A 20,202-nucleotide genomic window follows, 5' to 3' on the forward strand; every position below is an offset into this window, starting at 1 on the left:
TTTATTTATTTTAATCTAATTAAATCCTGAAATGGGAAATTTTTCTAGATGATCTTTAAGAACAGCTGGAAAGATCGATAGAAACTTAAATCTAGAACCCATTTGTTTGGGGTCGGTAAGCATTTCGTAGCCGGATTTAATGTTGGATTTATTCTCGGGTAGGGCGTTTTCCAAAAGATGCTAGAGAGAGAGAGAGAGAAAACAATTAATAAAAAGATTAATTTAAAATTCATTAAAATATGTTGATCATTTGTTGTGTATTTTCGTTTTTTTTTTTGCTGTCCGATTCAAAAATCTGACTATGAATTTGTAAATGTTAAACTACTGTATTTTGATGTCTAAGTGGATTATGTGTGTTAAAAAAATGATAAGTGAAACTGATTTGTCTTTTGTAGAAAATTATAATGAGGGAAAAAATAGAATGAATATGCTGAGAATAAGAATTGAGAATAGTTCCAACCATTTTTAGATCTCAGGTCATTTAAAAATGCTAAAATAAATTTTTTAGATGTTATATGAAAAGGATTCACATTATTTTTCTCCTTAAAGATTCAATCTTCGTTTTCGACGTGGCAATGATGCTATAAAGTAAAAAAAAAGAACAAAAGAGATCCTTGATCTATTCCATCACGTTGATATTTTATTTAAAGGAACCCTGACTAAATTAGAAATTGAAATTGGTTCATAAAACATTGTATTAACAGATTCAAAATCAAACGAATCCTTTTTTATTGAGGGGCAAAAGTGTAAAAGTTTAGAAAAAAAAATCTTTAAGCCACAACATCCACAAATACTTTTTTTTTTTCGTTTACTTGCATTGGTTTTGTTTTGTGTTAGGTTTGTATTTATTTATTTTTTGTAATATTCTAAAAATAAGTAGATTTTACGAGGCTGAAGATACATATTTGTTGGCATCTTGTTCAAAGTTGTAATTCACATTATTTGCACGTTATCCATGTACACTAGACTGATTCAAAAAAAAAAAATTTTTTTTTGTTCAAAGCATTGTTGAAAATATTGTTGGAAATGACGAAAAAAAAATACTGTAAAAGTTTCAGCCCTTAATGTTAACATTTAGTACCGCCGCATCGCAAATTTCTATTTCCCATACGATTTGTATGGGAAAGATTGTGTATTTGTGTTTAGAATTTTTTATCTTTTTAATGGTTCATCAAAAAGACTAGATTTAATTCATTTCTTGTATAAAATTGAACGCTCTACAAAATTGCATTTATAAAATTAAAAAAAACACGGACGCGAAAAATTAATTTAAATAATTTTTAGTTGAAAAAATGAATAATTCGAATTTATTAAAGAAATCTAATATGATAGTATTAGGGGTTTGAGAGTTATATAAAAGGAACTGTGAAACCAAAACACAACGTAGAATACAAATATTCGAAAATTTTGCCAAATTTTTTGAAAAAACCTAATAATTTCGTCAAAAAATCGTAAGAAAATGAGAAAAATTACTTTTTATATTTTAAAGTTGAATAACTTCGAAACGCGGGAGAAAATCAAAAAAATTAATAAGAGCTTTTTTGTAGAGCGGACAATTTTATAAAAGAAAATGATTTTGTCAAGCCTTTTGGATGAACCATTCAAAAGATAAAAAATTCTAAACACAAATACACAATCTTTCCCATATAAATCGTATGGGAAATAGAAATCTGCGATGCGGCGGTACTAAATGTTAACATTAAGGGCTGAAACTTTTACAGTATTTTTTTTTTGTCATTTCCAACAATATTTTCAACAATGCTTTGAACAAAAAAAATATAAAAATTTTTTTTGAATCAGTCTAATGTACACTGTGGCGTATACGTGCTATTTTATAGGGTTATGCTATCTGGCCACATAACACATTATTTTTTAATGCTGAATGGAATGAAATTCGAAACGACCAAAGTTGGTATGAAAACAAAGAAACAAAAGAGTTTTCCCCTTTCAAAATGAAATGGAGTTTTTTCAACTAATATGAAAAGTAAGATTTTTTTTCAAATCGTTTTTGAATTGTAACGAAATTTACAATACTATACCAGGATTCGTAAAAATAATCGGATTTGAGATAACAATGAGACATGACATAAGTGGGTCTCGCAATACAATTTGTCTCTCTGCAGCCAAAACCATTTAAACGATTTGCTTCAAACTTGGTAGTCAAGGGGTTTGAGTGATTCCCTAAAAGAAATTGATTTTTTTTGTCTGTATGAGGAGCTACGGAAAAGTTTAATTTCTGAAAAATGGCTCCAACGATTTTGTTAAAAAAATCAAGTGTATGTTTTTAGGCAAGGTTTATCTATTCGTGGAAATATTTTGTTTCGAAAATCATTAATAACGATACCTGCCAGAGAACCTTTTTTTTCAAATCTGATTTTCTGCCAAACTACTACTTCAATTCCAAAGCTGATATAATTTTAAAATAAATCAGGTAAAACATTTTGAAAAAAATAATTTTTGGATTTTTAAATAATTTTCGAAAACGGGATATTGAATTTTTTTGAAATTTTTTTTTTTGAGCTTAATTTGTTTTCAGATGTTTTTTACCTTTGAATTTTTTGTTTTTTACATAAATTTTCTAAATCTCTATCTTAAACATTTTAGCATTATGTTTAACCCTAAGAGCAAGTTCGTCCGACCCAGTTGTGCATTTTATTTTTTATTCGGTAAAGTTTTGCACTTGAAGCAAATTCGAATTTTGCGAATCGCTATTTGCCAGATTTTAAGTTCGTCTCTCTTTGAGCGACATGTTTTATTTAAAGATTAAAATACCGCAGAAGTATTTATTGAATTTTATCTGATGACATTTCTAATTTTTCAAATAATTTCGATGTTGTATATGTGCTGTTTTTCTTCTGAACCCTTTAAGTTTATCTGCGTTTTTAACTAAGAAGATATGTTCTCGTCTACACATTGCTGTTTGAGAATTACAGAGTTCATGTCATTTTCATTAAAAAGACATTTCCGAAAAATTTTGAATTTATTCCGTTCTTTTTAAAACGCAAACTGATGCCTTTAGAGCGAATGGTTTTCTTGTTGTTTTAGTACAAACGAAAACCTTTTCCAAAATTATTGGGAAACTTTTAAAAAATATTATATTACTTACCTCAAGTCGAGCATCTCCTTCCATTCTCTTAAGAAAAGTACCTTGATCCACTGGTCCTATTGCAATAGCTTCATCATTCTTTTCCGCTATGTACTTTATTCTTTTAAAATCAACGTCAGCCGTTAGATCTGCAGTTCCAGGTTCAATCAATGGATCATGCAACTTATGTTTCTTAAACGCCTTTTGTATAAATACTTAATAAATTACATAAAATTTTATCAATAAATTACAAATTCCTCACCCTAAATGTATCAGTTTTCTCTCCAAAATGTCCATAATCCATTATTAAACTAATTCCTCCATCTGTTTTTATTCTCTCTGCCATTGATTCAATAAGTGTATCAGTTTCTACTGAATATTCCAAGCAATCTCGCTTATCATCTTCTGCCGGTTGGAAAATCTTCGACATTGGTGTTTCAGATTTTGATAAAATATACCGAAATCCATTCTCTTTACTTGTATCAACATCAATCAGAATTTCTTTCCATTTTCCATTTTCTTTTTGGAATTTATGAACTGGCAAAGCATCAAAAAACTCATGAGCCAGAACAATAGAAAACCCTCTCGGAACATCTTCAAATCGTTTATACCAAAATACTTTTGTACCCATCAAAGTTTCACCTTTCATATAGCAAGGACCATCATCAACTAGTTCTTGCTTAAAGCATAACCTCGAGGCTTGCATCTTGCTAAGGTATGGACTCACCTCAACCAAGTGCAATGAGAATTGTCCACCTAGGTTAAAGTGGGTTAAGGTTTTAAGTACATCTATTGATAAAGTTCCCCTCCCAGGTCCAAGTTCAACAACTTGAAAAGGTGATGGAGATGAAACCTTTCGCCATTCACTTAAACACCAAACTGAAACAAGCTGTAAAATTGATAGACAATCCCTACAAACAAGAAAGTAACATCTAGTTTCTTACCTCGCCAAAAATTTGCGAAATTTCCGGCGATGTTATGAAGTCACCTTCTTGACCGAAAACATCTCGGGTCATATAATAACCGGCATAAGGATTAGTTAGGACTTCTTTCATATAGTCGGCCATAGTTATTGGACCTCCAGTGAGGATTCTTTGTTTGATTTGGGCAGTTAAATTAAGATGATCCCTTTTTCCATCATTGTCTGTGGCTTCGGGTGGAGATGTAAGCTTTCGTTTAGCTGACAAGTCGGGTCTTTTGACTGTTTTATAGGAAAAACCACGAATTGACAACGGTCGGATTAAACCGGTAAGAAGAGATTTATTCATAACGAAGTTGTTTTTATTAAACTCAAAATAAATAGGAAAGTATTTTGATATAAAAATTAATGAAAATAGGTATATAAATTTGGTAATCAGATGCAAGCGGTCAATTTTTTTTGTTTGACATTTCGTTTTAAAAGGAGTGCATTCAGCTATATTTCAGATGGTGTGCGTTCTTTTTATACTCCGATATGACGGTTATTTACTTTTTATGGTGACCGTCTTTTAAATGTTAGTTTTTTTCAAGGTTGTCTACTACGTAATACGAAACGAGCGGAAAGTAAAGCCGAATTTAGGAGTATCGTAAATAAACGATAAAACGATTATCGTAATACCTACATAATCCTATTTGGACGATAACGAAGTTGTTTTAACGATTATCTTTTACAAAATAGGGCCCCTGGCGATTTGCTTTGTTATTTTTTATACATTCTTAAATTTCGAGTTGTTTCCACATATTAAAGACAAAAAGTTACACTTCTTATACTTATACAATATTGAATGAGTATAATGGTGTTTTCGTTTGGTAAAAAAATCAATTTATTTTTTGATCTAAATCTGTCAAAAAACTTTTGTTGCGACTACTTTATACCTAGTAGTTGAACAGATAAAAAATTGTTTTTTTTTGGCAGATTTAGATCAATAAATAAATTGATTTTTTACCAAAAGAAAAATTGATTTTTTACCAAACGAAATCACCATAAGAAGTGTAACTTTCTGTCTTTAATATTGAAACTCATACAGTTCCTGGACGTATTTTGTACTTAATTAATGTGTTTCCACATTTTTACCGGTAAAATTTTTTAAGTTGGAGAGGTATTAAAAACATACATACAAGCATTCGAAATTCTTACGTAGCACAGTGGGCCAGAATTTCTTTCAATTCTTTCATTTGAACGGGTTGAGATATTTTAATAAATATTTTGTTTGAATATACAGCGATGAATTTGATGAGTTTCAAGAAAATTGGTTGACAGCGTGTTTCGGAATCTTGTCTTGAAATTCAATTTTTTCTTGTTATTTGCAATGAAAGCAATTCAGAAATTCTTATTGTTATGAAAATATCAAATGAAGGGTTTTTGCAATGGATTAGCGCAAAAATTTTATTAAATCAAATTCACGACTGGGTCGCACATACTTTCTCTTATGGTTAAAGTTGCAAAAAATCTTAAAGCTTTTATAAACTTCATAAAAGAATAATTTTAATTTAATTTTATCATTCATTTAAAAAGAAATGTAAAAATTAAATATCAAAAGTTGATTTTGAAATTACAAGAACACCTTTTTAAATGATTTTAAATCTCCAAATGAAGCACGCCATTTGATTTTTTATTTAAGCCTAGTACTGCTGCTGATGCGAAACGAAAAATTTTTATGTCAAAAAATAAAAAAATTCAAAATTAATTTAGATCAAGAAAAATCAACAGAAAATAATTTTTAAAGCAAGAAATAAATGAATTAAAAGTGAAAAAACCGTCAACACTGCTCTTGGAGTCAAGAAAAGTGGACAGGACAGTAAAAAGTAAGTGACAACTGAGTGAAAACTCTCCAATTTTTCGCTAGAGCTGCGTACTGTAAAACGAAAAGCAAACGAATTTATTTTCGCTTCTGCAGCGTACTAGACTTAACAAAGAATTTTAGGAATATTTTTTTATTTTTGAAAGTTGGTGGAGCCGTTCTAAAAAAAAATAATTTTTGTATCAACAAAATTTCCAAAAAAAATTTGGTATGCCATTTTAAAGAAATTAGCGCAAAATTTTAAAATGTTTAGTAAAATGCTTAAGCCAATTTAGTAATTTACTAAGTCAAAAGCAGAATAATTTTTAACTTAGTGAATTACTAAAATGGCTTTAGCATTTTAATAAATCGTTTAAAATTCTGCGCCATTATTTTGATTTTTCAAAAAAAATTGAATAATTTAAAAAAAAGCAAGTTTTTTTCATATTAGTGGAAGAACTATTTTGCCAAAAATAAAAGTAACGATCATTAACACTAAAAAATAAAACGATCTTTTGGGAATAGAAAAAGACTCCATTCGTCGTGAGAATGAAAATGGTAATATGGTAACGTATTGGTTTTTAAGTGCCTGGCCACACAGTGTTGTGCCCAATCACGTTCCAATTCACATTTTGTAGGAACAAATGTCAAAAAGAGGAAAATCCTCACCCCTCTTGCCTACAACCTGACTGGATAGGCGATTGAAAAATCACTGTGTAGCCAGGCACTAAAGCGATCATTCAGAAGTTGAGACATTAGGTCTACTTAGTTAGTACAAGTAGCTTAAAATAAAAGAAAATGTTTTTTTTACATAAATAAATAAATAAAAGAAAAAAAAATAACAATAAATTAAAAAAAATAGAAAAAATAAGCGTGCAAAAGCACTTGTCATTCCTATAATAAAAATTTGTTAGGAGCGTTCGTCATTTCAAACGTTTGGAGAGACCTCTTAATTTTGAAAAAAGACGTTATTACTTTTATTTATCATTGGTCGCTTGATTACAATATTATAAACGTTTGCAGCACTTATTTTGTCTAATTTTTCTTCGTATTTTTTATTATTTTTAATAAACTTTGGATAGATAAGAAATAACTATCAACCAATAGCTTAAAAAACTTGTATGTCAAGAATGTGCTTAATTTTACCTTTGATTTGATACCAAAAAAATTCTTAACTCGTTCACCAACACTGCCAAGCTTTGACCCGGAAGACCCTAAAAAGAAGAATTTTGAAAGTTGCCGATACTATCTTTAATTTAACATCAATATTGTCTTTTAGCTATAATAAGATGCACAATGCGCTTTACCACACCAATCGTGCCAGGATGGGGATGGGAAGACCTGTGGTTTTCGTAACTATTAAGTCATGTTTAACTTTCAATTTAAATTTTTTTTAGCTCGATAAGTACAGCTTTTTTCCAGTGGCCACCCGCTCTATTAAGTTACTCCACTATCATAAACTCAATAATTTAAAAAAAATACGTTTCATTCTTCACTTTGAAAGCCATTTTAACTATAACGAGGTTGCTGAAAGCTGACCCATCCATAGACAATTTAATAAAAGCACTAATAAATGCAACAATTAATAATTTAAAAATTTTGATGATTTTTTAAGGAAATAGAAGGCGAAAATTCGTTTTAAGACCCATTCATTTTTTGTTCACTTTTGATTACTTTGGGTGAAGCTATCCAACTGTTGCGGATTGTATGTAAATTAATTTATTTTATTTTAGGGTTTTTCTATACAAATCAATCGAAAACAATTTGTTTATTTTGTTTTATGTATCTCATCGGCAAATGTCTTTTCTCGATTCTTACTGATATGGGCCTAAAATAGATTACATCAATTAAAAATGAGAATGGATAATTCGCTCTGCATTGTTTGAGATTCAACAATTTAATTGCCATCAATTTTTTAAGTTCTTTGTAAAATTGAAAGTCAAAATTATTTTGTTTAATTGAGTTAAAAAAAATATGTCCGATACATATTTAGAAACATGTCGGATTTGTAAAATAGTGGTTCCCGTTGAAAATAATATTTTTCAAATCTATGACAATGCTTGCGTAAAATTCTTAGAAGAAATCAAAGAGATATCTGGCGTCGATGTAAGCGTTACGATATTAAATTTATTTTTAATTTGCACTATAATTTCACTTTCTCAAGTTTAATGGAGTTTTTGAACAACCATGGTATATTTGTATGAACTGTTATACATCGCTTTTATCAGCTCAAGTATTTCGAAAAAAATGTATTGAATCGTATGAAATTTTCAAAAATAGTCAAAAATTAGATGAACCTCTGGATAATGAAGATCTTTTAGAAAAGGTTTGATATATATAATTTAACGAAATAAGAAGAATAATTCTGTACGTAGCGATATTTTTGATTTCAGATTTTGAACTACAGACCGGATGTTTTGGAAAACGAAAGCAGCGAATTAGAGGAAAATAAGGTTTTGTTTAAATATACATGTGATGATAAGATAAATTTGTATCTTTAACAGTCTACAACTAACTCCAATCCATTACCAGCCATTCCGAATGAAGTGACTGTGGAGACAGTTGAGCCAATTAAAACAGTTGCAACTGTTGAAACCAATAAGACTGTTGAGCCCGTTGAAACTGTTAAGACCATTAAGACTGTTGAGATCGTTGAGGCTGTAAACAATCGACAATCAACAAAAAAAGATGTACAAATAACAAGAATTTGTGAGATCTGCGGTAATGTTTTTGAAAAGAAGCGAAATTTTAAATTACATCTTCAAAGACATACTAACATCAAGCGTTATGAATGCGAGTACGAAAGTATTTTAAGAAGAAAAAAGTTTTAACAAATAAGAAATAAGCCGAGTTCATTATAGGAAATCATTGGAATTTTCAACTACTCGTTGAGAATAGTTTTTATAGTACTTTCCCGCTTTCAAAGAAATACGGCTATCAAAGTAACGAAATGTAGATTTAAATACATCGCTACCGAATTTTGAAAATTGTTTGACTATTGTAAAAGTTATATTGGTTTCTGATTTAGTGCCTATTTGAAACATTGAAAAATATGCGCTACACAATAGTGATGCCCATTAATGGCCTCGGAAACTTATTTCTTTTTTTTTTTTTTAGCTTACTTGGCATTATTCATTATTTTTTTTACAGAATATGTTTTTGCAAATTTTACACTCCATCGGAACTGAAATGTCACATGAGGAAACATACTGGAGAAAAACCCTACAAATGCAAATATTGCAATCGTAAATTTTCCGACTATGGGACACATAAAAATCATGAAAGGTAAAAAAAAAAGCCTCTAAGAGTGTCATTTTCATGAAAAAGTGCATCTTTTATCTCTTTCTTTTTTCTTGCAGAACGCATACTAATGAAAGACCGTTTAGCTGTAATTTTTGTGAAAAGACTTTTACAAATCAATTTATGCAGAAAAATCATATTTTGATCCACACAGGAAAAAGAAATTATAAGTATGATGCTCTTATATTATTAATGCTAACATAATACAATAACTATGAAGGTTTTTAATCGTTTACATTATTACAGATGTGATGTATGTAATAGAGCATTTGTGTATCCAGGGCACCTTACGACTCATTTAAAATCGATGTTTCACCGGCGAAATTGTAAACTTGCTGAGTTAGAAGAAAAAGAATTAACAGCCTAACAGGAGGAAAAAAATAGATAACATTGGTAGAATATACCAGAACTTCAAACATCAACAAACTTATCGAACCGTAGACTATCTTTTATTTTTATTTAAAAAAAAATTTAACTCTCAATTTTGTTTAAAACTTAAAAGTAATTTATTTATTTTAAAAATTAAAAACTAACATTACATTCACTATGAATCTTCTTTGTCGCCATTTTCTTTTTTAAGGAGATTATTCTGATGATAAATTGATTTCTCATGTGTAGTCAAATTGTGCTGTCGGCCAAAAGACTTATTGCATATCGTACATCTAAAAAAGTAGACAAAAATTAGATTAAATATAATAAAACTTAAAATTAATTTTTTTTTTTGTTTTTTTTTTTAAATAACTTACTTGTAATTACGTTCACCTGTATGAGTAAGCATATGATTTTTCAAAACGAAACCGCACGAAAAAGCTTTGCCACAATGTTGACAAGCAAACGGACGGTCATTTGTGTGTGTTCTGTAATTTTTTAAAGTTATGTTATTAGAAACAAAAACTTAACTTACTAAAGAAAATATGAACAATATATTCATCGGCTTTCAACTTGGATTTTGTGTCTCGGGGTAACTTCCCGACCAGTCAAAAGAGACTCTCGTATACTGTTCCCTAAATACGATACTGAGACAGTTGAAGTATTATATCAAAGCCTCCGTGAATCAACATAAAAATATGGCTTCAAGCCATTGAATTTAAAAGAATTAAGGATCCACACACGAACCTGGCGATCTCCAAATTGTCGAACTCACTGACCAAATCAAAAAAGTCTTTTTCGACCTATGCCACTTTGACGAAAAAGCATAATTAGTCAGTTATTGAGACCTTCCCAGGCATGTAGCCCCTGGATCGATGAAAAAATTAGCTTTTGGATGCGCTGCGGGGGTTTTGAAACCATAACTTGCATAACCTGTAGGTGTAAAGGTTTACAAATAAAAGGGCGCTAGTCTACAGAGCATATTCATATTCTAAAAAGTTATGGTAGGTTTGCAAAAGAAAATGAATTATAACTTATTCTTCGCATTGAGGAAAGCGATCAAGTCTTGATCTTCCGAGAAGTCATACATCACGGACTTGTAGAAGACTTGATGAAGTAATAAGTTTCTCGTTTTTGAAAAATCAGGGCAGTGATGAAGGTGACAATTCTTTTTCATAATGCTTAAAACCAAAACTGGTATGAGCTGGAATGCCCAGCTTCTCTGCTTTCCTCCGTTTTACTAATTATCTTGTACAAGATACGACACTAGCACTATTGAAATAAGGAATTATATATATATTAGAGTAGGGTAAGGTAAGTAGTATTCGGATGGGAGAAGTTTTTTCGCGGGAGAAATTTCCACACGGCCCAAATATTTCAAGTACCTAGAGACGATTACCTAAATGTTTATGGTGATTAAGAGGTAAGAAACAAATCTAGGTTATTTTTCGCTTAGCCGTTAACGTAAGGTATTCTATCAAGAAAGTCAGTAAGCTGGAATTTTGTCTGGTTGTAAATAATGAATAATAAAGGAAATAAATAAAATTACCTTTCGTGTTTAACATGTGTTCCATAATCAGAAAACTTTCGATGACAAAACTGGCATTCATATGGTTTTTCACCTGTATGCCGTCTCATGTGACGCTTCAATTCAGAATTTGTAAAGAATTTGCTCGGACATAATCTGAAACGATACAACTTTTTATTACAAATTTTACAAAACCCCATTTCTCTCAAAGCACTCACTCGCAAACATATGGTTTGTCATTGCTATGTCTTCGTTTGTGCAGAGCAAAAATATGTCTAGCCTTGAAGACATTCCCACAGATATCACATACAAGTGCATGATGCTCCTTCTGTTTGCGATTCATCAAGTCGCGGCCCTTGGTCTTTGGGGATTTTTTCTTTACCCGTTTGCCGGATTTGTTTTCATCCTTTTTACTTTTGGCTGAAGTTTTATTTGGTTTTTCGTCTTGTTCATCTTTTTCGTTATCTTTATCGTTATCAGGCGGTAATGAATAGTCTGGATCTTGGTCATGGTCATTTTCATCAAAATCGTCTTCGTCGTTATGTATTTGGTCAACATCCTCTCTGCAAAATGACCCTTCCGACAATGGAGCTGGCGAAAGTGGCTAAACAATATACGTGATTTAAATTATACATAAAATAAATGTTAATATATCGTTTGCTATAGGTCTTTCTTGTTTAGTTCGTACCAGTCGACGTTTCAGGTGTGAATTGTATACAGGGTGTCCGGTAAAAAATGGATAAGCCTGAAATGGCTGATAGCTAAACGTATGACTGTACTAAAACCAAATTTCTATCGCAACCATTTTAGAAAATATTATATATTTCGTTCAGTGTATTTTAAATTTCATCATCTTACGTTTTCATTCATCACAACCACGAATCACGAATGAATGAATTTTTTTTTATTTCTTTTTTTTTTTATTTTCTACAATAATTGACTAAAACCATAAGCACTTAAAAATTTTTAAAGCTGTTGCACTTTTTCTTTGAAAAAAATATTGAAATTCGTTTTTCGATGCAAAATGTAAAAAAAAATATTTTATGAAAAATTTTAAACACCTGTGGTATAAAAAAAATCTATGGGAATGTAGGTCGCCAACTTTTTTAAAAATATGCGCGTCCAAGGGGGATTGCAGAATGATAATAGTTTTTATCAAATCTAGAGTTACTAGAAAGTTATTGGTACCAAAGTGCAAAAAAAACCTATTAATTTAATAAATTATTTTAACTGTATAATCTTAAGTTTTTTTCACATTGCTGCAACAAATGCATGGATTTCATCTGTTTTTTTGATCAGTCATATTTTACAATAATTCTTCTAATACATTACCATAAAAAAATTGTATAACCATTGAATAGTGACTATTAAAAAGTAATTTTGCTTTTTTTTTAATGCAAAAAAGAAAAAAATGATTATATGGCAGTTTTAAATTGCCCAAATCTGACTGAAAAAGACTTATAAAATTCGGTCATATCAACTTCATAGAAATTTGGAACTTACTTCGGAGTCACATTAAGAATCGCATGCCTCCATTTCCATATTATTCGACATTTATTCTAATTTTTATGAAAAAAAATAACAAAGAATGTCATATCTAGGGCATTCATGATTTAACCTACCGTTGCGTTAATTAAGAACATTCGCTTCCTAATTCACGAAATCTTATAAATTAAGAATTTTGTTTTCAGGTACATTCCATGCCTGGTAAGAAGATCGAGATAAATTTCAGCATAATTTCGAATTTTAATTGATCAATACAAACTCATAATAAGATACATTTTAGCTCCATACAGACTGCCGAAAAAATTTAGCCGAGCCAAAATTTATCTGAGCATCTTATCGAGAACACTGGTCAGCAAAATTAAACTTTTTTGTTACAGAAACCAAGGTATATTTTTCTATAGGTCCTTTTGGAAACCGTTACAAATTTACTTAAAACAAATAACCAAACGCTAACGGCCATATTATTCACTAGTTTAAAAAATACATCTGGATGTAAACAATGTCAAATGTCAAAAATAAATCCAATTCCATAATATTCACTACTTAAATCCAATCTTAAATCCAATTTTTTAAATCCATTCTCGTTAAATCCAAACAAATTTAAACTGCTCTCTGGAGGTCTGTTTAAATTGATAAATCCAGATGTAAAATTAATTTTCACAGTGTTCAGTTGTTTTTTTACGTATTTTGTGAAGGAAAAATAAAGATAAATGCAAATTATACAAAATTTATTGAATAAACATATAATTATTTTTGAGTGAATAATGTGACCAAAAAATTAAATCCTTGGATTTATGAAATTCAGATTTAATGGATTGGATTTAAAATAAACTTTAATCCAAACTAAATCCAGAGTGAATAATATGGCCGTAAGAAATAACCTTGAAAACTAGTAAAATCGGCATTTTCGTTTTTCTAACTGGATTATCTCAAAAACGTGATGTGATTGAATTTTTCTGACTTCGAATTCGAGCAAATCTATAGAAAAGTTTATCTTGGTGTCTGTAACGAAAACCTTGTTGTCGAGGGCCGCAAAGTTACTCGTTGTGGGCCCCAAGTTTGATATGCATGGTTTAATGTATATTCAATTAATTTTTCAATTAAAAAAGAAAAACATAAAAAAGGCAAAATAAAAAATATGTTTTTGAAATGAGGAGGACATGAACCGTGTTTGTATAAAGTGTATATTTTCTTACGATAACGCAATAAAAATAGGCAAAGTTAGGAAAATCCGTTGCCTGGTAATAGTAAAAATAACAAATTGATATTTGATTGGGATAAAAAACCAATATCTTACGGCCATATTATTCACTAGTTTAAAAAATACATCTGGATGTAAAGAAATTGAAATGTCAAAAATAAATCCAAATCCATAATATTAACTACTTAAATCCAATATTAAATCCAATTTTTTAAATCCAAACAAATTTAAACTGCTCTCTGGAGTTCTGTTTAACTTTATAAATCGAGATTTAAAATTCAGTATCACGGTGTTCAGTTGTTTTGTCAAGTATTTTGTGAACATAAAGATAAATGCAAATTATACAAAATTTATTGAAAAATCACATATATTATTATTTTTAGTGAATAATATGAACAAAAAATCAAATCCTTGGATTTATGAAATTCAGATTTGATGGATTGGATTTAAAATTAACTTTAATCCAAACTAAATCCAGAGTGAATAATATGGCCCTTAGGGTCGTCTTTTTAATATTGTGAGTACAAATATTTATGTCGTTTTCGATTGGTTTCACTCAAGGATTCACTCATTCTGAAATCCAATAAAACAGTTTAAATCGCTTCCACTCAATTCTGAAATTTTATAACTGTGTTGGTGAATAATCAATTTTCTACTAGGAAAATTGATTTAACGTTTAGTTATTTAAATAAGTAAATTGAATGAAGCGTTATTATTTTTAAGAAATTTTATTTATAGATTCCTGAAGAAGGCTATATTCATACCTGAAACGTCGACTGGTAAGAACTAATAACAAGAAAGACCTATAGCAGCCCACGAAATAGTAAAATTTATTTAACCTACTCAAAAAAATTAAAGGAATTAAAAAATAGTTTTTAAATCGTTCTATTTTCTATAAATTATTTAAACTTACGATATGTTCTATTTGTTCTTCTTTGGGAATAACAACATCACATTTAAGTAGACTTTCGCATTTCGATTCATAAAACTCATTTGATTCAATGCATTTGCGTCTGAATTCTTGAGCACCTTCAAAGTCCGTATTGCATTGATTGCAAATAAATGTTGGTATATCAACACCTTTTATTAGCTATTTTGAAATATATAAATTGAATTGGATTTTTATTATTTATTTAAAATGAATACATAATAAAAGAGTAAAACATACTTGAACGCCAATTAGATTTTCTATTTGTGATTCAATTCCATGCAAGTCTAATAATTTTGATTGTGCAAAATGTCCGTTGCATATTCGACATGGTGTTAGTTTAGTTTCTGCCATTCTTATGGATTTATTTTATAAAATAATAAAGTTTATTTATTGAAAAATTGTAAACAAAAAATTAAAAATATTTTTCAGGCTCTCTATTGAAGGAAAATGTCAGTTGACAGGGATGTTTTCAGTTTTTGATGCATTTGAATTCGCTTGGGATAGAACTGTTTGGTTTCAATATTCGCTGTGAATGGATCTGTTTGAATTACAATTTTTTTTTTCAATTAAAGGCTGGGCCACACCACCGAAGACCAACGACATAAAAACGCCACCGAAGTTGACGTTCCTGTTTGGAATTTTTTTCATACAAAAACGCTGTTGGCATGGTTTTTTTTTATCATCGATCGTCGTAGGTACAACACAGCCTCAATGGCCAGTTGCACAAATATTTAATCTGTGTTTCAGATTCTTTTATCTTCTGAAATCGTTATTAAGGGCCAGTTGTACAATCATCGTTCATCCTCGGATCAACGTTTGAACTCAGTTGAACTCATTTGCAGTGTTGTACAATCGAGGTTCAGGTCTTAACCCACTGCTGAACCACGATCAGAAGTTACCCACCGATATTGGTGGGTTAGCAGTGGTTCAGCCATGGGTCAGATGATTTTTAGTGGAAAAAATGTTGCTTTCTCACTTTTATCTAAATTTTTTGACAGTTCGGCTAATAGGTGGTGGGAATGAATGTGGTTCTCCCAAATGATTGAGGTGTTTTTTTTATTTGTTTTTCCACGTTTTTGGTATGGTAGTGCGACTGCAATTTGAACTATAAAGGCTTAACCACACCAAATGAAAAACATTCCATACAACTACCCGTACCGCATTCAGGTGTGGTCAAGCCTTAAACCTTGTGTCGTCCATTTGTTTCCACCTTCATGATACGATGCTTTTGTATACTAAATAGTTTCGAGCCTCGAAGAAATGACATCTATCAAAAAATTTTGCTTTGACAAGACAGAAGAATATTTACATATTTTAAAAATAAAAAGTAAATAATTTCTATTAAATTTTTTTTAAATGCAATTGAATTAAATATAAAGCTAAAATAATGGAAACTGAGGACATTGATCAATGTAGAATATGCCTAGAAACTGCTGAAGAAATGATAGATTTATTTGAAGATTCCAAAACACTTTACAAATTGGAATTATGCTGTGGTGTAGAGGTAATAACTTTGAAAATAAGTCCATAAAAATTTGTTATTTTTTAAAATTTTGTTTACTAGATTCCAAACATTCCCTCTCTGCCATCAAAAATTTGCAAAAAATGTTCAGATATTCTCAAAGTTGCTTATGGTTTTCGAGTTCTATGCCAACGATCCCAAGAATACTTAAGCGATCCACATAACATAGTAGACCTAATTGAAGATAAACCAAATCTATCTGAAGAGAAGGTAAGCGCTACTTCACCCAAATTAGAGCTTGAAATAGAATATGCAGAAAAAGAAGAGACATACAATGAAGAAGAAAAATTCAATGAAGTTGAAGAAGGTCACCATGATGGAGATGACCATCATGGAGATGACAATCATGATAATTACGACGAATCAGTTCCAGAAGATCAGTGCCAAGATAATAATAAAGCAGTCGAAGAGGATGAAGATGATGACAAACCACTAATCAAATATTTCCCAGCTCGAACTGCCAGAAAGCCCAAGTCACCAATAACTCTCATGTGTAATATTTGCGGGAATTTATTCCGAAACAAAGCTACTTTCAGCTATCACATGAAACTGCACAGGAATGATAAGAAATACGTGTGCGAGTAAGTTATCATTGAACTAAATGGTACAGGGTCAACAGTCCACAGGCCAAAAGTCCATAATGACCCACTTGGGTGGGTTGTAGGTCCATAATTATTATGGACCTACAACCCACCCAAGTGGGTCAAGTGTTCCCACAAAATTCCTGTGCATTTTTGGCCCATCGATTAAAAATTTATAACCACTTAGGAACGCCAAAATTCATAATGTGGTTGAACTCCCAATTGATTCGCAATTTCTCTAAAACATTTATAAATATGTTTCAAATTGGAGCGAATCTCAGAAAATTACTTTATTAATTTTTCAAAATTGGAACACTCGTCAATTTTCGAAAGTTTCTTCATTAAATATGTGGCCAAACCAATAACCGCTTAAGTCGAAAAAGAAAACAAAAATTAAGTATTACTATAATGCTCCGCATTTTTTAATTTGCCTCAAAAACGAACTCAATCCTTTCTTAACTCGACGTAGATGAATTTAATTTATCATTTTTTTATACTTAAAAAATTAAGAGTATGTAGATTTTGAATTTGAATTCATAATACCACTGAAAAATTTACTTAACTCACTTAAGCGGTTATTAGTTGTGGGCACAGAAATGTTCAATCACTTGTGCGTTACTACCGAACAAGAAAGATATGTTTATGTTATAACTCTGTAAGCGCGATGCGGATTAAATTTGCACGAATTTTTATTTTCACACCTCAGAATTGATTCTCCCATAGGCAAAATTTTTTTCCGCTTCGCTTTTGGCTTGTGCAAATTAAATTAATTTTCATGTGAGCAAATTTTGTCCGCGTCGCTTTCCGCGAATTAATTAGCCCGCTTTGTTTGCGAGATAATTCCCCAAATCAGCGGCGATTATAACTATGACACACTCCAAATTAATCGTCTTTTGAGTAAAATTTTGTTCTGCTTTTTGTGCAAGTTTTCAGAAATTACTTTAATAAGATTTAAAACGAAAATCGCGGTAGTTAAAAAAATCATAAAATTTTCAAAAAAAAAAAAAAAATAAATAAATTTATAAACAAAATTTAAAAATCTTTTTACAAATACATAATTATAGCATTTGCACTTTTATTTAACCTAAACACAAATTAGTTTCACCTTTTCAGAAATATATTTTACCTTTTAGCAAATATAATAAACCTAAACACAAATCAATTAAACCTAATAGCAAATATATATAATTAAACTTAAAGCAAACTATAGCATTCGCACTTTTAATTAACCTAAACACAAATTAGTTTCACCTTTCACAAATATATTTCACCTTTTAGCAAATATATTTCACCTTTTAGCAAATATAATTAAACTAAAAGCAAATCAATTAAACCCAAAAGCAAAAATAATTAAACTAACTATTAACTGAAATGCACATTTTGTTTATAGGGTCTTATTTTGGTTTTTGTAGTGTTTCGTTGATTTTAGTGCTACGGACAGCTTCTAAATTGTAATCCCTTTCTTCAAGCTCGATGCCAAAAACTTTTTCTAGAAAAGGTTAAATTAGTTTGCGTTTACTTTAAATAGATTTGCTAAAAGTTTAAATAGTTTGCTTTAGTTTAATTATATTTGCTTTTGGGTTTAATTGATTTGCTTTAAGTTTAATTATATTTGCTAAAAGGTGAAAAATATATTTGCAAAACGGTGAAATATATTTGTGAAAAGGTTAAATAATTTGTGTTTAGTTTAAACTTTAAATAAAAGTGTGAATGCTATATTTAAATCTATTAAACCTAAACGCAAAATGATTTAACCTTTTCTAGAAAAGGCTTTTGGTATCGTGCTATGAAGAAGGGATTAGGATTTAGAAGGTGAAATAAATTTGTGTTTTGGATTGCTTTAGTTTAATTATATTTGCTTTTAGGTTTATTGATTTGTGTTTAGTTTTATTATATTTGCTAAAAGGTGAAATATATTTGTGAAACGGTGAAACTAAATTGAGCCTTTCCACATTGTTTACAAATAAATATTTCTTAAGCACCTTTAAATCCACATCCTTTTTGAAGTTAGGGAGTTCTGGGGCCTAACTATGTAATTCGGTTCTACAAAACATGTGTTCGTATTCGTAAAAAACGGATCTCTGTAAATCTGTAAAAAATGAAAATTATACAGCTATAGTCATAGCAAATCTTTTATCAGGGGAATTCATGCAACCTGTAAAACTTTACCACATTGAAAAATGGAAAAGTTTACTAAACACGTTTCATGGACGCCCCTAAAATCAAAATGCGGTAAATGCGGTTGACGGCGATTTATTTTAAGTCTAATTGGAGCTAGAAACTGAAAAAAAGAATTTAAAATTATGTTTTCTATTTTATTATATTTTTTGTAAAAATATTCCCACTTTTTAATTATTATACATTTTAATTATCAAAATTAAACATCAAAAGTTTTCCACATTTACCAGATTCAGATGGTAAATTTTTCCACACAAAAAGTACCATATTTTGGTAAAGTTTTTCCATACAAATTTTGACAGCTCGTTTACCACATTTACCATTTTACCACGTTTACCCGGTTTCATGAATACCCCTATTGTGTTTTATTTGGATAGGTATTATTCATATAAGAGACCCAGTTTGACTAGGGAGTACAATTGAAATTAAATTTCGAACAGATGCGAAAGTATCACATAGTAGGGCCCCTGACTCACTTTTTTGTGGATTTTTGACACCCTTATGTGGGTTGTAATTCCATAATTGATTTGCGGACTTATAACCCACCTAAGTGAGTTAGTAGTCCATTATGGACTTTTGGCCCGTGGACTTATGACCCTTCACCGAACTTAATTCGATTGAATTTTTTTTATAATGATTTTTATTTTAGAATATGTTCGAAGCGTTTCATGCAAACTTGTGAGCTTCGGGCACATATTCGAGTTCACACAGGAGAAAAACCATATAATTGCTCCTATTGTGATCGCAAATTCCGTGATCGAAGTGGAGTAACAAGGCATGAAAGGTGAGTTTCATACTATTGCAGAATATGGATTATTTTAACTTGTTATTTAATTCATAGAACACATACAAATGAACGACCGTATGGTTGCACAATATGCGGAGCTCACTTTTCCTACTCAGCAACATTGAAGAAGCATGAAAGAGTGCATACGGGAGAAAAACCTTATAGGTGTTTGGTTTGTGACAAAGGTTTTTCAGAGGCACATCAAATGAAGGCGCACTTTGGAACAATTAGACATGCCGAAATGGCAAAAGAAAGAAGTAAAGTAGAGAATTTGGAATAAAGAAGACATTTTTTTTATTTCAATTAAAAAATTATCGGAACTATTTTTAAGTTTCAAAAAAAGGTCTGTATCTGTATATAGCAATAAGATGAAAGTTGAAACAAAGTTGAACGTTTTGCGTCAATATCTTAAGATCAACCGAATTTATTTGTCTTATGACGTTTTTTGATGGTAA

The 20,202-nt window shown here is 30.3% G+C and overlaps 4 protein-coding genes across 4 annotated transcripts; 2 read left to right on the forward strand and 2 right to left on the reverse strand.

Annotated features, from left to right (window-relative positions):
* Nucleotides 1-15: 15 nt before the first annotated feature.
* LOC129916183 (protein arginine methyltransferase NDUFAF7 homolog, mitochondrial) lies at nucleotides 16-4,480 on the reverse strand. Its single transcript, XM_055996011.1, has 4 exons — nucleotides 4,030-4,480; nucleotides 3,348-3,974; nucleotides 3,107-3,286; nucleotides 16-180 (listed from the first exon to the last, which is right to left on the reverse strand). Exons 1-4 carry the CDS (start codon nucleotides 4,351-4,353, stop codon nucleotides 16-18), a joined length of 1,296 nt encoding a protein of 431 aa, XP_055851986.1. The 5' UTR covers nucleotides 4,354-4,480.
* Nucleotides 4,481-7,662: 3,182 nt separating this feature from the next.
* On the forward strand, nucleotides 7,663-9,511 carry LOC129915109 (transcription factor Ouib-like). Its single transcript, XM_055994573.1, has 7 exons — nucleotides 7,663-7,950; nucleotides 8,009-8,170; nucleotides 8,238-8,297; nucleotides 8,349-8,641; nucleotides 8,995-9,129; nucleotides 9,204-9,314; nucleotides 9,391-9,511. Exons 1-7 carry the CDS (start codon nucleotides 7,819-7,821, stop codon nucleotides 9,509-9,511), a joined length of 1,014 nt encoding a protein of 337 aa, XP_055850548.1. The 5' UTR covers nucleotides 7,663-7,818.
* Nucleotides 9,512-9,657: 146 nt separating this feature from the next.
* On the reverse strand, nucleotides 9,658-15,138 carry LOC129914707 (transcription factor Ouib-like). Its single transcript, XM_055994049.1, has 6 exons — nucleotides 14,917-15,138; nucleotides 14,662-14,838; nucleotides 11,260-11,645; nucleotides 11,063-11,197; nucleotides 9,891-10,001; nucleotides 9,658-9,806 (listed from the first exon to the last, which is right to left on the reverse strand). The coding sequence occupies exons 1-6, from the start codon at nucleotides 15,028-15,030 to the stop codon at nucleotides 9,689-9,691; spliced, it is 1,041 nt and encodes a 346-aa protein (XP_055850024.1). The 5' UTR covers nucleotides 15,031-15,138; the 3' UTR covers nucleotides 9,658-9,688.
* An 820-nt stretch (nucleotides 15,139-15,958) lies between these two features.
* On the forward strand, nucleotides 15,959-20,061 carry LOC129914709 (transcription factor Ouib-like). The gene is made up of 4 exons (XM_055994050.1): nucleotides 15,959-16,183; nucleotides 16,244-16,782; nucleotides 19,610-19,744; nucleotides 19,802-20,061. The coding sequence occupies exons 1-4, from the start codon at nucleotides 16,067-16,069 to the stop codon at nucleotides 20,025-20,027; spliced, it is 1,017 nt and encodes a 338-aa protein (XP_055850025.1). The 5' UTR covers nucleotides 15,959-16,066; the 3' UTR covers nucleotides 20,028-20,061.
* The last annotated feature ends 141 nt before the right edge of the window (nucleotides 20,062-20,202 follow it).

The sequence above is a fragment of the Episyrphus balteatus genome, chromosome 3 (genome assembly GCF_945859705.1).
Source record: "Episyrphus balteatus chromosome 3, idEpiBalt1.1, whole genome shotgun sequence".
Taxonomy (NCBI): domain Eukaryota; kingdom Metazoa; phylum Arthropoda; class Insecta; order Diptera; family Syrphidae; genus Episyrphus; species Episyrphus balteatus.